At 36.8% G+C, this 18,253-nt stretch overlaps 1 protein-coding gene across 17 annotated transcripts in view; it reads right to left on the minus strand.

Moving 5' to 3' along the window:
• ZMYND8 (zinc finger MYND-type containing 8) overlaps positions 1 to 18,253 on the minus strand; it is an 88,957-nt gene that overhangs the window by 33,946 nt on the left and 36,758 nt on the right. For 13 of the 17 annotated variants that reach the window (XR_003254104.1, XR_003254120.1, XR_003254024.1 and 10 more), the window contains 4 exons: positions 8,207 to 8,355; positions 3,722 to 3,940; positions 2,851 to 2,964; positions 209 to 301 (listed from right to left, as the gene is read on the minus strand). Coding sequence is in view for 2 of the 17 variants with exons in the window: in XM_026069121.1 (XP_025924906.1) it covers positions 209 to 301; positions 2,851 to 2,964; positions 3,722 to 3,940; positions 8,207 to 8,355 (575 nt within the window). In the remaining 15 variants the exon portion in view is untranslated. The remainder of the gene's footprint in view (positions 1 to 208; positions 302 to 2,850; positions 2,965 to 3,721; positions 3,941 to 8,206; positions 8,356 to 18,253) is intronic. The other 4 variants (XR_003254138.1, XR_003254089.1, XR_003254137.1 and 1 more) reach the window with 1 other exon arrangement.

Genomic DNA, 18,253 nt, shown 5'->3' on the forward strand with positions numbered 1-18,253 from the left:
CTTTACTACCCGTTCAGACAAAATTATGGACTCGCTCAGTTAGCAAATGATTGTTTTTAAGCTATAACGGAACTAACATTTGCAATAACAAAAAACCAGTATCAAAATAATTACAAGCAATATCTCTCCCCTTCCCAACAAACACCCCAAAAATCTTAATGGCAGCAATTAAATTCAAGGAACCTCTCTCCTTTTGCTTCATACTAACCTTTTCTAATGTACAAAGGTCCATTGGATGAAAGATATATTCTGCATAATCTGGGTGCTGATCCAGTGAAACTGGCTTTTGAAATGGCTCTGTCTGTTTGAAAAAAACAACCCCAAAAAAACAATCAAACCGTTTATTAAAACTGAACTGTTTCACCAACCATGGGGTAGTGATTCTTTTTCTAATACTACTTCCAACCGGGATGTCAGAAAAAATTCTTTGAAGGTAATTAAAAAATTTGATGAACTGATAAAGAGGAAAAAACACAGGCAGAAAAAGAGAAACCAAATGGTCTCATTTAGCTGATTTTTATATATGCCGAATGTAAAGAATTACAAAGTTTGGGTTTTTGTAAAATGATTTGGTGGGGAGGGAGTATCAAATCACAGAATAGCTGAGGTTGGAAGGGACCTCTGGAGATCATCTGGTCCAACCTCCCTGCCCAACCTGGGTCAGCTAGAGCAGATTTTCCAGGACTTTTGCCAGTTGCATTCTGAGCATCTCCAAGGATGGAGAGTCCACAACCTCTCTGGGCAACCTGTTCCAGTGTTCAGCCACCTGCAGTGGAGTTCACCACCAACGAAGAAGTGTTTTCTTATGCTCAGATGGAATTTCCTCTGTTTCAGTTTGTGTCCATTTCCTCTTGCCCTGTCACTGGGCACCCCTGAGAAGAGTCTGCCTCTATCTTCTTTACACTCTTCCCTCAGATATTTATAAACATTGATAAGAACCCCCCTAAGCCTTCTCTTTGCCAGGCTAAACAGTTCCAGTTCTCTCAGCCTCTCCTCATATGACAGATGCTTCAGTTCCTTAATTATCTTTGTGGCTCTATGAGACTTGGAAAGATCTTAGCAGAAGGAAAACACCTTTTTAAATCTCCTATTAACTAGGCTTACAATATCTCTTTTTCAGACTCTCATTAGAATCATAACTTTCCTAACAGTGGTGGTTTGGTAATACAAACACATGCAAACTTTTATCAATGGGGCTCTAGATTTTATTTGCAAATGTTGGGGGACTGCAGTTTTCTGAAAATAACCAATTAAAGTACTCTGGTAGGAAAACAACAGATTATTAGTTAAGTGTCTAAAGGGCAAAAAATCTCAAAAGCATTCATTAAACATTATCTTTCTAATTGCATTTTCAAAACACCTTGATTGGGAATTCAATATAATCTAACACTGACACTTTGCTTCTGAAAAACAGCACTTAAAATTTCTAATGGCTCATTCTAATAGCACAGTATTTACCACTCCAGAGTAAAAGAATTCCAAGATCCAAAATTTGTCAGTACTTAAGAGTATTCTTCCCCAAAACTGCCACTATTGTTCTGCTAAAATACTTATCATAGAGACATCAGAATTGCAAAGAGCCCATGAGTCTGCACATCTGGTTTTCCCTGACATCTTTTACATAGCAGGCACAGAGACACTGCTTTTGCTCCCCTAACTTGAACAAGAAGTTAAGTTAATAGGAGTTAAGAGAACTCTTGGCACTTCATCGCAAGAACATCTTTCTTTGATTTACTTTTTCTTCACACATGAAAACTAGACAAAGCTTCCATAGTGAAGAATGGGGGAAGGGAACAGTTGAAATGTACAGGCATGGTGATTTTGAGGAATAAATCTAAGACAGATATGAGGAGAAAGGGAAAAGTCAAATGAAAAGCTTAAGCCAGTTTTGCCTCTGTGATAAAAATTCATAGATCAGCAACCTCATATTGCATGAAAGCTGATGGCACAGGTCTTCAGCACATCAAGGATAATTTCTTCATTTTCACAAGTATATTGTACTTCTCAAGTGTATCGTAACTTCTGTGACAAGCACAACTTCTACTGACAAAAAGAAGCTACGTTTTCAACTGGTATAACCAATAATACAGCAATGTCTGCGCCTAATCTTCCCGCCCGTGTAACCAGATTGGCAAAAATCATGCCTTTTTGTTTCCCTGATGCTATGCCAACAGCCCCTTTTATCAGAGAGATGGCCTTGTCCACTTTTGGTGAGTGAGAGAAAACAAAGTCCCACTGGAAAGGCACACTATATTTTCACTAGACTTATTGAAATATTAATTTAAGTCCTTCTTCAATTGCTCAGTTAATTCCACTGCTTGTATAGGAAGACTACATGAAAAGATCTCAACTTCTGCTGCCTAGGATGCATACTGACATTATCACAGACTTCCTGGGTAACCACAAGCACATTACTTAATCTCTCAGTGCCAGTTTTTCCAATTAGAAAAGGGAAGGACATGTAAGAACATCTAAGAACAATCTACATTATGAGGACAAATCTGTTCATACTTTAACATAGTCGGACACTATTTGGAATATCAGGGGAAGAGTGTAAGTAGAACAAATAAGCAGAAGAGCCATACTGCTACTACAAAGATAAGCCGAACCAGATCATAAACATTCTCCATAAGTTGCATCAAAAAACTACATTTTAAATGCACTCCAATTCAGTATATATAGTCTAAACTAATCTGTCTGTACCAGACAGGTGGCAGACAACATAGCCCACTGATTACAATCTGATAAAGTAACCTAGGATGATGATCCACAAAACAGAGCCAAACCCAGTATCAAAAAAAAAAAAAAAAAAGGAAAGAAAAGAAAAGAAAAAGAAAAAATTCTCCTTACCCCTGGCTGTTTCATTTTCTGTAGTGCAAACTTCAGTAAATATGATAGCTGTTCAATGGTGAGCATTGTCATAGCTTTACTCTGTGTTTCTATGCATTCTGCTACAGTGATTTTCTAAAAATTAAGATTACAAAATATTTTATTAGCAAGCATTTCTAGGTAAATTCTTCTCCATTAAAACATTCCAGCATTATTCAAATGGAAGATAGTAACTATCTCATAAGAAACACAACATTTCTGATGATGCAGCATAAGTTCTTCAGATACGTGTTTTATTCAAATTCAACTTGGGTTATGTTAGCCAAAAAAAAAAAAAAAAAGAGGGAAAGTAAAAGAAAAAGGAAAAGGAAAATCGCATGCACCTTCTAGATCACACAAACTGAATGTGTGAAATACAAAAAAATCTCAAATGCAATGCAGGTTCACAGCAATGTGAAGGACTGAGAAAGTCACCTGGGCTTTGATACAATAAATGGCCAAAAAAAAAAAAGTGATTAAGCAGTGTTACTTTCATTAAGGATATTATTATACTAAGTATTCTTCCCCAAAAATCAAAACTGCAGAACGTTTTCAGAATTAGAGATGCCTGATGAAGGGATGACCCTCTGGAATGGTGCCTTCTCTGGAGGTGGGAACAAAAAGGAATGTGAAGATTCATGGTAAGAAGGCAAACACAATCCAGGCAGGCACACACACACGTGCGCACACATAGTAGGGAGGCAGCAACAGATGTCTCCTTTCTTGTATATATCTTTTTGGTTCCTTTCCCAAAAGGCAATAATAAGAATAAAATAGAAAAATCTGGGAGTTTAAAAAAGCTGCTTAAATCTCATGAACAAAAAAGGAAATCCATTCCTTTTATCAAACTAACCTCACATTCTGGGCAAAACCAATCCCCCTCTGGTTCGGCTGTCAGTTTCAGACACTTAGCATGATAAACCCGAGGACAGAGTTCGCAGCAGAGGACTTGGCCTTCCCGATGACAAACCCAGCAATAGAAATCATTCCGTCCATCCTGTGGTACAACATCAACAGGGTCTGTGGTGAGTGGCTGCTTCATATAGTAAAACGGACCATGTCTTAGTTCTGACTGAAATGTAGGCAAGAAAAACAGGTTTGGTTTCAAAACAAATTTGCATTTTTCAAATAATAATATTCATAATATATAAACAAAAAGCAGTTTACAGAACTTAATTAACATTTACGCAGGTACAATATCTTATTTATTTCATAAAATCATTCATGAAGAGGTCTACTTCATATTCAGGTGCCAAATACTGGCTTAAATTCAAGACTGAAAATAACTTTGTGCAAGTGAGGGCATCAAGTGCAAGACATGTAAACTAAAAAAAATATCACTAGATGTTTTCATATTCAAGGAAAGTGTAGCATTTAGATGCTACAGGTCCCAAAATTCTTAATTCCATGAGATTTTGCAAGCTAAATATTGTAAGATATTTTGTGGTGGCTAAACCTGGGATAACTGAAGAAGTTAGTCAGTCCTCAAGCAAGAAGCTGAACACCTTGCAAATATGACCTAAACTGCGGTAATTTACAACCTTGTACAATTAGGCAAGTGCTGATTTTGGTTAATAAGGCAATCTGTAAACTAGGATGACACAAGAGCAGATTAACATCTTGTTCTGCCACCTCTGCCACAGAAACAGGAACCCTTGGAGAGATTTAATCCACATGTGAATGTATATCAGAATTTAAGACTCTCAACTTCCATAGCTTTGCCTGCACTAGAAAACAGCGTTAACTTTGAAAAATTTGCACAAACTAGTCTCTCACGTGAGCCCAAAACAGCTCAAAGATGACACAGCTTATGTCAAAAAACAAGAAGCAAAGAGCATGGCACAGCCAAAATGGGTCACCAGATTTGTAAAGGTCATTAGATCAGATTTGAAGAGATGCTAACATTTTTTGGAAAATTGCAGGGGGGCAGAATACAATATTATATTTATAAATTACAAGGGAACTTAGTTTTCTGTTTGGTATTAATTATAGGGATGGTCTGCTGAGGAGGGAAAGGTGGGAAAACCCTGAGTTTTAGGCAAAGTTTATTTACTGTAATTTTTTGTTTGATATAAAACCATATGCTCATGACATTACTTGTAACTATCGAACTGGCTGCTTGTAGTTTGCAGAACTATTCTGTTTTGTTCACCGGTGATTTTGCATGCTTCCTACACCATTTACACATTCGCAGGCTCTTAGACCCTTGAGTTGTCACATGTCCATGTGACTCCAGAGAACTGAGCAATTATATGCATGTTCTGTACCTCTGCAGCATCCTGTACAAAATCAGCCACACAGGACATTAATTAAAGTCACCAGAAACCACCATCCTACCAGCTTGAATATCTAAAGTTACAAAGGACAAGGCCTTTCAGAAGGAAGGTTCTGTGAGATCCTGTGGAATAAGATGGACGGCATAAGGCCTTATCCACATTTCAAATTTATTACTATTCCAATCATTAAAACCTAGATACAAAGGCATAGGTAAACCCGAAGTAGAGAATGAAAGTTGCAATTTACAGTGAAGAAGCATATTTTGTTTGCAGTTATATGCACCACAGGTGTGAAACCAGTATCTCAGTAGGGTATACTTGGAGATGCAGCTATGGGGCATTATCATCAACTGCAGACAAAGCAAATTACTAAGAGAATTTAATATGTATTCTGACTTTGATGTGGGTATAAGCAGTAAACCCACATGAACTTCCTAAAAGTCAAAGATCTTGTTTTAAAACAAATGTCTTATAAATCTGTTACACAGAAATGAGCATCATTATTTCTAAATAGACTAGAAGTCTATATTTCCTAGAAGATGAGAGGAATTAATTTTCTGTTCGAGGATGCTCACATCTTTTAGACATCTATCACCTTAATTCATCTGAGACAAGTTTAAGGACAAAACAAAGGGTTAGAAATGAGACTCAAGAAAGACACGAACAACAAAATCGAAGGACTAAAAATGAATGGCTCAGCTACATCAAAGGACCTTTTCACTTGTTCTAATCAGAGTAAGATGTTTGAAGAGTTTAAAAGTTAGGAAAGGAAAGCTTTTTTTCCCCTCAACATTTTCAAAACTATCCACTTCAAGCTAAAATAGGTGGTAGCTTGTTTTTAAGTCTTTAATAAAGTTAGTATGATCTTTATAACAATACAGAAAACTGAAGAAAAACACAACAGTATTGTAGTATTATTTTGGAAAAAAAATCACTACTTTTATTCAGTTCAAATTAATATTGAAGCTAGGTAGGAAAACAAGCTGCCAACTTCAAATACATGATAACTGACCAATTAAGGGTCAGATTTTCCTGACTTTTTAACCTGTCTTAGCTAAATTCTTCAATCAATAACTCTTCACTTGTTAAACACTTATTATACCTGTTGCCACCCTCCGAAGATCTATTACTGCATCCATAACATGTAACACAAAGTATCACACAACTCTAATTTTAGTTGACTGTATCCTGAAATACTCACACTTAGTAAGGTAGAATATTAAGGTGGAGCTTTTTAGTGATGTTGATGCTTTAGTGATCCACCTCAAAGTGGATTTATCAGCCAGTCAGAATCACAGCCAACAGCTACATTATACCTGAAACCTAACTTGACAGCAAAGCAAGTAACTCTGTGCTTAGCTCACATCTGTTCAGCAGTAAAAGAACCTCTACACACCAGTTTGTCTTAGTCTTTACAGCAACTTCTGCTACCACAAAGAGCAGCGTTTTGTACCTGCTTTAGAAACAATTATCTCCAGGCATGCCCATTTCAAACTTGACTAGACATGCAAGATGATATATAAATTAAAAGCAACTTGTAAAAGCTAGACAAAACAGAACACAATACGCTTTATTGCTGACTTACGATAAATATAGAAAAATAAATAAGTCTGCTTTCTTTTTGTCATTAGATATACTATTTCAATCTATCCTATACAATTTCAAATCTGAGATACCCGGAAAACAGAAAAGGATTTACTGAGGGGAATGTATTAAGTTTCAACACCTCCAATTGTGTTTTCACATATACTTTTAAATGCATGAATAAACACTGGAAATTTGCCCCCTGAGATTCAATACCACTGTTCATACAATTGTCTCTACACTGCACAGCCAGAAGCTCAGACTTTCAGCAGGGCAACATCCCCCCAGTAAATGTCCAGGATGTGGAGGAGTTTATACAGCCTGCAATGAAGCTCACTAAAATCTGGCCCCATCGAACTAGTTCACTACACATGTTATTACTAGATCTCTCAATTATCCTTAAATAAAACACTCTTGACAGTGAAAGTTCTGTGGCAAGGCCTGATCTATTCACAGTCTTCGTTCCAGAATAACTATAGTAATTAGGAATCTCATTTTCTTTTTTAACCAGTGCAATTGTACCCAAATAGCATTTAACGTGGAAGCTATTACACCGGGAATAGGTGCCTTAAACCCAGAGAACTTAATCCTGTGTTTATATGACACTTGCAAAATGCATTGTTTTAGCACACAGAATTGCTTCAAACTACACACAGGCATGTCATCTACAAATGAGATTAAAAACAATTCCAGCAGGGCTAAAGATTGCTTTGTGTGTAACCACTTCCAGCATGACCCAGATGCTTTACAGCATTCACTGTTCAACACAATTCATAAAATCTTTTCACTCTCGTCATACAATGAATCAGCAATTTTCAAAGTCTTCTGGAGTCAACTTCTTCTAAGAGCTACAACAAATGCTATAAATTCAGTATTCAGAAGACACCAAACATAATGGTTTCAGACATAAAGAGTGAAAAAAACCGCTAGTGCGACCCTCTGATTAAACTACTTTGATAGCAGCAGTAATTTTGAGGAAGGGGAGGAAAATCCACAGAGCATCAAGGGAGCAGCTGGACTTTTGTTAATAATTTACAATAGGAATGAGAGTAGATGAGAGATGTCCATTTTCATTATCATATCTTTCTTAATCTGGGGTATCACATCCCTAAATGTTTCCTTATTAATGGTTTTAATTAATAATAGCTATTATTAAAAGTAAAATTATACATATATTCCTTAATAATCCCTTTGCTCAAAATTCCATTTACTGGTCATAGGTATTTTATTAGCTTTATGAAATAAATCAAAAAGGATGCAGGTGCTCTTTCTCATATAGAACTAAAAAAAACCCCAAAACAAAAAGAACAAACCCAACTTATAATGTTAACTCCTACAGCCACTGCATTCAACAAAGAATACCTCCTTCTCATAATACAAATACGGAGCTTACTAAAGAGAAAAGAGCTCCTGATCAGCTGTCTCTATATCCTTCATTACTAAATATCCTAGCACATCAAGACTATGACTTCCTTTACCTGCTCTTTGTTATTACTGTTCAATAGACCAGGCTTCTTTTTCTTTTTTATAGGACTTGTTGATGCATCTTGTGGGGAGTGGCCATTGGAGGAATGTGGAGGGCTGGGAAACTTCCTTTTTTGTGCCGCGCGTTCAGCAGAGCCAGGATCTGCAACAGACACAAACAATAAAATTTAAGAGTTCATAAACCAATTCCTAAATTATTCAATGAAAAAAACATTCAATCAAAGTTATGGTTTGTCATTCACACTCCTTCACTGAACAGACTAAAAATTCTCAACTGCCTTTTACCCAGTCACTCACAAAACTGGAAGCAGAGTGTTGGCTATGCAATGCTACACCTCCTGTTAAGTAAATTCTCTACAGTCATTCAGATTAAGATTAAACATTTTTTCTTTCCCCAGGGAACTCTGCCTATTCATTTCATCTTAAATTTTAGTATCTTTAAAAATATATCAACAATTAAATTCTGTAGTTTAGCAGAGCACTGTTCCATGCTAATTTATCCCCTTTAAAAGCAAAAAAACCAACATTAACAATTCCTGACAGCTTCAGCTCATATATTTAGGAACCTAAGCAACAGAAGTTAAAACATGGTAAGCGATGAGGTCAGACTTTCGTTTTCTTGTATTTAAATAAATCTACTGATATGTTAATAGAAAAACTGGAATTGTCCTATACTCTGAAAATGAATATGCTACCTCAAATATTCAGCCATTTGTAGTACCTGCTTATTGGACTGTAAAAAAGATAACATTAAGATCACATGACTCCCACTCAAGTAGTAACTTCTGACAGCTAGACAGAGTAACAAACAGAAAGTAAAGTAACTTTCCAATGTCCCTCACAGTCAGAGCTCTCACCCACATTCACCAAGCAACAAACTGAAGCGTTTCATTATGTCACAGCTTCCATCTATGCTAGAAGTTACTATTTGTTACTAGGTAACAAAGCTGGCAGAAGGAAACATGTGCTTGTGTCTCAGTTGCTCGAAGTCATAATTCGGCATCTCAGTGTAAACTTACCAGGGGGCTTAAACGTACACACGCCAGATTTAGGTAGCCCTGGTGTGCGCATATATTGCCTTCTGCTGTTTGGTCAAAGGAGCAACACTCTCTAGCAGAGAGGCAGGCAGATAGCTGGATTTGTCTACATCTTAAATCACCATGGTTACAGTTCTCAGAGCTCATCTGCCACATCTCTAGGCAGCGCATCTATTACTGAGTTTCAGAATCCCAATTAAGAGCAACTGCTCTTAACCACCAGATCAAGTTCCTGAACAGCTCATGCTACAGAAGCTCACTTTCAAGTGGCTCTGAACTGCATTTTATGAAACATGCACAGGATTTAAGAAAATTAGAAGGAAATTGAGACACGGCTCTATTAGTTTGTCCCAATGAACATCTATTATGTTGATCTTCACATCCACTTCACTCCTCCAATTATGCTAAACATTTTGAGTTCTTCAAAGATTTTGAATCCATCTTTATTTTTATTTGGTCACTGCTTTGTTTTCATTACAATACTTGGGAGGAATTATTGACAGGCTTAGAAGACTTAATACACTTAAAAAAGGCTCTGACAAGCCTATCAGAAATATCCTAGGCAAAAATATGAGCATTTGCAACTTCATTTCCTCAGAACAAAATTTAAATGATTCCTAATAAATATGGAAAGTTCAGCACAATTACAAAGAACTTACTGACATTTTCCAAAAGAAACAAGTATCCAATCAGCTGTAAAAGACAATCAGAGATCAGTGAAACAATCTTGACAAAACACAAGTGAAAACTGTTCAACAGACTTCTAAATCTGTTTAACTTTTCCTTAAACTTGTCATACATACTAATTAAAATGACAGATAAGACCCTAGGGTGGCAGAAGTCATCACTAACATAAAGTGAAACAACTGACTCTTCCCCAAAGTCATTCTCAGATTTTCAGTCCCCTACTCACTTGTGCTATTGCAAATGTTTTCATGGCTGTGCAGTGAACAAGTGATGAATAAATCTGTCTGAAAAGCAACTTTCTTCCAAGTAATTTTTTCCATGATTCACTGCACAGCCACACAAATGCTCATAATGGCATCAGTGAAGAAGTTATGCTGGACAGGAACAAGCAGCAAATAGGAGAAATGACGCTTTAGAGAGTAACACCATTTTGAAGGTTTTTGTCAAACTGTCACCGAAATTGGGAGTAAAACTCCTTAACACCAATGTAGTATTAAGAAGCAGGTGTTCTCTTTATTACATCCCTGGTAACAAAACTACACTTTTGATAGCTGTTATAAAGAAGTCAAAATCGATCAAATTGCCGGTTGCCATGATTCTATATATCCTCTCTCCTGGCTCTTCCTTACAGGGCTCACTGGACCAAAGCCTCAGTTGTAACAGGTGGCCAAGTCACCAAAACTCATTGAAACACTTCACCTAACGGATCCAATGAGCATCAGAGCTAGCAGAACAACAGACTAACTGTATCAGTGTCTCAGGGGGTCTAAGAATGCATGTCTATTATCAATAGTTCTAAATTCACTATAAAAAGGTCCACTGAAAACTACTGAAAATTTCCTATATGGAAAAATACTGAAAATGACGGAACTAGACCATTTCACCTAGGCAGCGGACAAACGTCTTTTCTCCACAAATGCCTCCCAACCAGACTTTAACTATTTATTGAATGAGGTAATTTTGTTGAGCTACAAGATAGTCCCCGGCTTTCTTCCATCCTCTCAAAAAGCACCTACTGTAACTTTATTACAAAACCTCCACAGATGCCAAAATGCTGCAATACAGTGTTGAATATATGCAGACAATATAGATAATATTTTTCATAATTCTTTGTATCTTACTTTAAGTTATCCCCAAATGACAAAATGACATTACCCCCACCAGCATTATCCATTTATCCCTGTGCAAGGGAGATACACATACATTCTCCACCCACAAGGCCAAAAACTGAATGATACTTTTGTCAGCTTAACCATATCAGGCAGTTAACATTCCCAGCCTTCTACCCCACCTGTAGCAGATGTCTTGGAACTGCAGGAGTTTTTAGCCCAGCCCAGCTGAAAACTGAGGCAGTTCAGATGCTCGTTTAGAAGAGAATTAGACGTCTGCCTCAGAAGCAGCAACGCTCACTAGAGGAGCTGGCAGATGGTTTGAGGACATAACATTTCAGGCATCTGATTTTAATCCACTGCCATATGTTTGTCAGGGCCCTCTGTTAGCAGGCCAGATTAGTTGAATCCCATCTCCTCCTAGATTTCATTCCTCTTGGATAGCATATGTTCCCCACTGCCTGTATTAATCCCTAGTACCTTCAGGAGTCTTTACAGAGGTACCTGAATTTGAACAGCTGTCACCCTAGTTTGCCTGTATAGCCATTAGCAAGAGAGCATGGCAGAGCAGGCAGAGCATGATTTACATCTTCAGGATCTCCAGACTTACCTCCTACTGTATTGGCAGTTAAGGGCAAGCACGCTCCCAACTTAGGTGCTTCAGTCAGGAAACTGAGGTTATGCAGACTGAATACAGGTCTGTGAGTTTATACCTATGAACCTGTACCAGTGCAAGAGGAAAAGCTTGGAGTGGCTTGTCAGAACAAATCCAATATAACTCCCTTCTACAACAGAGCAAAAGCCTATATAGCAAAGCCACAGATATCGAATAATGTGTCCCCTGACACTTTCTCTTTAGACATTCTTAAGAGTGAGCAAGAAAAACACAGTTTAGCTGAAAACTGTACTCAGAATAGTTTTCTTTCAAACTGAAAAGTTACACTGACTAGCATTCAAAAGTAAGGTAACACGTTACATGGCATCAATCTTAGAGGGTCTGTAGGCACAAAGAAGAACTGGATTAGATTTCTACATGATTTCTGCATTTTGTACATACGTGGAGGGGAAATTGTCAATAAGAAGTAGAAAATTGTCTGGAATAATCATCTGCACAAATGGAGATAAGATCAACAACCTGAGCACATTTCTCTAATTAAAAAAATGATTTGGGACAATAGGAGAGCATGAATTGACTATAAAAGAGTGATTTTGTTCTGTTGTGAAAAAGGGCAAACAACACTGTGATGTAAAAATAAGAGTGATAAATATGATGTAATTTTAATGTTATCCTTGAAATGCTTGCTTATATGTTTAGATTTATTGAAAATAATATATCATTTGTTTAAACAGTCAGAGTGAGTGGAAAAAACGAAGCAATGTCGATCTCCTACAGACACTCATGAAGCCACACAGTTACTAACATAGCAAAAGTTTGAAAAAATAGGCTTAATAAAATGAAGCATCTAATTCTATTCATGATGCAAGCTCAAGAAGTAATCTAAAAGGATATTTCTAGATTAACTGTATTTTAAGAACATAGGCAATTCACATGAATGGGAGCAAATACGTAGAAAGATAGAAAAGGTGTAGCGCAAGAACTTCCTTTTGTGCAAGAAGCTGTACTGGTCCACACTGAACTGTGAAAACACCAATCTTACCTATTACAGCTAGTAACACGCTCTTTTCAGAGGGGACCAAATGCATGAAAGATATAATTGTTACCTAATCAGCTGCGAACAACAGCATTTTTTTAGTTCCTGGAACTTTTAACTTTTTCTCTCCCCAAAAATATAGGTCTGCACAGAAAACAGCAGTGATTTTGATTTCTTTCTATGCAATTCTAGGGAAGATTTAGTGCTATATGATGACTTCTGATTGATCAAAAGCATGGTAACATACATCCAGCTAATGACTGAGCATCAAAAAATGATAAATATGAAAAACATCACTGATGTTTCAGAAAGCCACATGAAAAAAGATAAAACTAAGAGAGGGGGGAGAAATTTAGGAGTGTTTGTCCATCTTCAATTTTTTTCATCCAAAATTGCTGCACCAGGTTAACTAAATCTGTAATTTTGACAATACTAGGAAAAGTGCCTGCCACTAGAGTTAGGTAGGCAGAGCTATTTCAGCAGTGTCACCTAGTAGAAATGTAGTGTTGGCCATCAGAAACTTTTCTGATGACACAAATTATAAAATCTGAAAACTTTTCATGTCATAAAGTATCTTTGACACTAAGAAACGATTTTTTCCTCCCCCCTCTCCCTTACTACACTTGTAGCTAAGATCTAGAATCAGCTATAATCTGTCACATCTAGCCTGAATTAACTCAAAACATTCTGTCTGAGACCATTACTGTTACTTGAATGACTTGTTTCAATTTAAATGAATCTGGCTCCTAGACCTTTAAGGCCAAAATTTAGATTGATTTGAAAACACAAAGTATTGTCAGATAAGGTACGTCACCTATAAGTGTGAAAAATATAATGTCTGTGCCCTTCCTCACTGAAACTATTATGCCAACAAGAATCCTAATATAGACACAACCACGCTGACAGAAGACTCACTTTTTCAGCTTAGCTAATCATGTACAGAAGGTGGCAGAAGAACTCCTTTGGCTGGCATATGCTTCATATATTCCTAGAGAGCTGAGCCAACAGAGCTATACTGGAAGAAACATTTTAGCATCTGTGTCAGCTAAACCAAAACCTGCCACTTAACCAAAGTGATCAAACTGAAAACCAAAACAAGTTCTGGATTTTACTTTCTCCTCAAATTGAAACAGAGGTTATTCAGCATAGGAACCGTTTGAATTCAGTGTGATCAGCAAAAACAGCACCATGCTGTATCTTTTCTCTACTTTCCATCACCACGTGGCACAGAACAGCATGTACATTATAAGTCTTTGTTTCTTCCCTATAATCTGCAGTCCTCAAGAGGGACTTTCTGCATGTTCCTAAGTGAAGTCATAACTAAAATACTCTTACTGTGAAGTGACCATGCCTTTAATCCCCATTTTCCCAAAGCAGAGATCTGCAGAATTGTCTCTCTCTACTGCAAATAGCATCCTGAAAGTACTTGCAGAACCCTGTTAGCCTCAGTCTCTCTCCTGCAAATCCCTCACCATAACTTACTGAACAGACTTGAGCATTTCTTTCCTGACTGTACAAATGCAGGCACAGCATAACCCAAGAGGGTAACAGGAGAGTGCTGCTGGACTTTTCTGCCCTTCGATTTCCATTTCTTACTCACAGCCACAAAACTGCCACCAGTGCAGCACAGCAATTTCCTTTCAGCTCTTCAGCCTCAGATTGTGCGGATTACAAAAAAGCTGCTGCGACACTGCACATGGTGCCTCAGCTCTGGTAGGAAAAAAGAAAATGGGATGTAAAGATTCAGTCCTTCACCACTGGCCTGCCTCCATAATATGACCTTTCTCTTGTTTAAATGCTCTTCTTCCCTACATTAACTAATTCAGGGTCAGGTTAACAAACTGTTACTGGCTAAACCAGAACAGAACTGTGATTCAGTCACAGCTGAATCCAAATTGAAAAAAGTACCAATTCAATAGCAATTAAACCAAAGTAATAATGATCATACAGACATATGTGCTTAGTTAACTGGTTTTAAAATCTACTTGCATTCAATCAGTGTAATTTTCTTGTGTGGCTGAAACCTGAGAATACTAGGGATTTTCAGATATACTAGTGGTGATTCATAGACAACACATGAAAACAAACCTGAAATATGTATTTATTTCAAATGGCAAATTATTAGAATGTACAGAAATTTTCTTGAGGCAATGTAAAAAGTCACTGAAAAAAATTAAGGAACAGAAAGGAAAATGGCAAACAAAGTGCAGTCATTTTCTACCAGACTTCGTTGTGGTAATTGAATAGGCTAATTCCTTTAACTATCACTGTATGTTGCCACCTTACCGATCTGTGAGGGACCTCATCATATGAACAATCTCTAAATCAGTTCAGTTAAAATCAGAACAATAACATCCACTGAGTTGAGTTACAGTTTCCAATTCTAATTAAAATAAAGAATGCTCAAGTTCCATTTTTCTGAGAATTTCTTTCAACAGCAACACCCAGTTAAGCAACCTCAGCCTCTCATTCCTCCCTGGCTCTTCCAATTGCGCTAGCAGAGTTTGTGGAGTTGTGCTGTGAATCAGATCAAGAAATTTATCCATATTAAAATAACCTGTGGGGAGGAAAGATAATTTGTAACATGGATCATCAGTTCCCCAGTGCAGTTCATTTTAATATTTTTTACTTTTATAAAGTGAAACAAATCCAAGAGGAAAGAATGAAAAAGACCATCCAGTATCTTGGTGATTAGGATACTTACTTTGGAGGTGGATTCAAGTTTCTGCTCAAAAAGGAACATCAAGAATTTATGTCTCTCTTACATGTCAAGCAAGTATTTTAGAAAACGTGTTTAATGAGAAAGCATGGTCTCCTTTTGGAGAGTGGCTCACCTGTGCCACTTCAGTTGATTGTCAATCAGCACATATCCCTGCAATCTCTACTGCTGCTTCTAAAAAAGTTCCTGTCATATACTGGGCAAGTCAACCTGAACCAAACTTCTCACAAATGGGGACCAATTGTACACCCACCATCCCTAACCGAAAACATGAGGTCTGACTTGCAGTTACTGAGCGCTCAGAAAAATGTTAATATGAAATGAAATGTCCTGTGTATTAAATGAAGGGCATTACTGAAAAATAATAAAATGATCATTTCATTAAAGATTATATGATAAACCAATTGTACAATTGAATTAGTTTGCCAAGCAATCTTGCTATACATATTTCTTGATTTTTTGAGTACGCAATTTTGCCATAACATTATTTTAAAATTGTGTTTCCACTGCAAGTGAAAAAATAGACACTTCAAATAACCTTTTAAATTCTCATTAAAAACTAGTTTACTATCAATTGCTCTGCAATGTTGCCAAGGTTGTCTAAGCACTTACAAGTGCTCTCTCAAACCATCCACTGGGGAATGACAAGCTAACCTGAGCTTCATGTAAAGTTTGAAATCATTGTTTCCACGTGCCATCATGTGACTAAAGGATCAGTAACTACTGCTCCCATGAGACAGAATAGAACACACTTAAATCCTAAATCAACTTCATCTTCACACTTTACGACTATTTTAAAAGTCCAATTTCCTATCATGTTAATCCAGTTTTTAAGCAGATAAACTATGATAATGACATAATACAAGGAAATCAAGCCTATAAAAAACAAAAAAAATTATGTTTATGCTGTATCTCTGAGATCTCATCTTTCTGCATTGTATGGTCCATAAGACCATGACCATATCTTCTACATTCTATACACTGCCAAGTACTGTACTGTAAGCATTCAATAACAATGTTCCCTAATAAATAATTGAGAAGCTCATTTATCTCAATAGAAGCAGGTACCAACTCAGAAAATGCCTAAAAGTAAAATTTCTCTTGCTTCTTCCATGATACTCAAATGTAATTCTTTCTGTAAGCAAGTAACACCAGCGTGACATACCGTAAGAGAACACAGCATAAACTGCTCCGTATTGAAGATTTATTAACAATAATATATACCTTTATTTCCAAATGCAGATACACACAGTGTGCAAGTTAAAAAAATATAAAATAATTGACTATTCCAGGAATCATTATGTTGCTGCTTTTTTTTTTAATTTAAGAACTTGTTAAAGCTAAATGCAATCCAAATTAATCCAGACTAAAACCAAAATTTATTGGTGTCCACATATGGATTTCTATGTATCTAACTGAAACACCATAATTACACTTGCATTAGTTTCTCTTCCATTAAGGCCTTAGCTAATGAGAGCTCAAATCCACAGCAAGTTACAGAGAACTAAGTTAAGGCTTCAGGGTACCCCTCTACAGATGCACCTTCTTCCCTTTTCCTTCCTTTAGCACTGCTATTTGTTCAACCAGGAAGCAACATGGCTTAGATAACTGACATGGCCAAAAAACCAAAACCATCAAAATCTGATTTCTTTTCAACTGAATCAGCATGCCAACAAGTCACAAAATATCAGTGCCAGTATAAAGGAAAAGGACAGAAACATGTGGCTGATACGAAGGAGAGCAGAAGCTGACCTAACTCAGCTATATTGCCTTACGACTTATGCCCTCAGTGCAATGGATAACAAGACAGTTAGACAAAAGCCTGGGTAAATCAGTCTTATTATACATCATGATTTTCAAATTCAATCTTGCAAAAGATCAAGCAAACTTTTGTTTCCCCAAAAGTGTGGAAATTGCAGGAAAAAAGCTTTTTGTTGTAGTAAAGAATTACTCTCTTTGTGATTTAATATGGAAGAAAACAAATTTGACACTTCAAAATAAAGCACTGAGAATCAAAGTGTCTATCTTAACTTTATCAAATCTGCTATAATTCCGTGAGGAATATTAGTTATTTAAATTCTTTATCTAATTTTCTTACATCTCAAATACTACTGCTTTAAAAAATGTGCTGTTTTAAAGTGGTAGTATCTACTGTTTATAGAACAAAAACATTTCTCTGCTGGAAATTTTCAGAGTCAAAAGAAGGAAACCCAGAAACATGTTTGTTTAAACAGGCTGGGGCGGGAAAAGGCTTCTCAATACGAGTGGTGATAAAGATGGTAAAATTAACAGTCATTTGTTTTCCAGGTGCCAGAGACAACATTATGTTTTTTTCAATGGAATTGTTATTTTAATCTTCCAGGAAGGATAACAGACATCTGTAAACTGAGCCTGAGCTAGTTACATCAATAAAAATTTTCTGTGGTCTAAGTAGGTCTTTGGTGTTTTAGTGCAAGGGTGTCAAGAATGCAAAATTCTGATTTAGGTTTCCAATTAGAAACCTAGACAATTTTTTTATATATGTTTGACATTTGGCAAAAGCATTACTGTAACAGACCTTGTCCAAGCCTACTCCCAACGTTCATTCCTAATCCCATGCTTTTATTATGATGACTTGTGCCAGCACTTGGTAAACCAAATCAGGAAACTAAATTAGACCAAATGTAACTGAACAAGAAAACAAAAAATTCATGAAGTCAGTTTACCAAAGAGTTCACTTCATGGCTGGAAGAAACAGCTGGACTAGCATAAAAGAGAAGGCAGCATGAGCATAGGAATCAGTAGCCAAGGGTGAATAAAGACTGCTTAAGCAGTCATTGCCCCACAGAAATGTAGG

This window comes from Apteryx rowi, unplaced genomic scaffold (assembly GCF_003343035.1).
Source record: "Apteryx rowi isolate R43461 unplaced genomic scaffold, aptRow1 scaffold_0, whole genome shotgun sequence".
Lineage (NCBI taxonomy): Eukaryota > Metazoa > Chordata > Aves > Apterygiformes > Apterygidae > Apteryx > Apteryx rowi.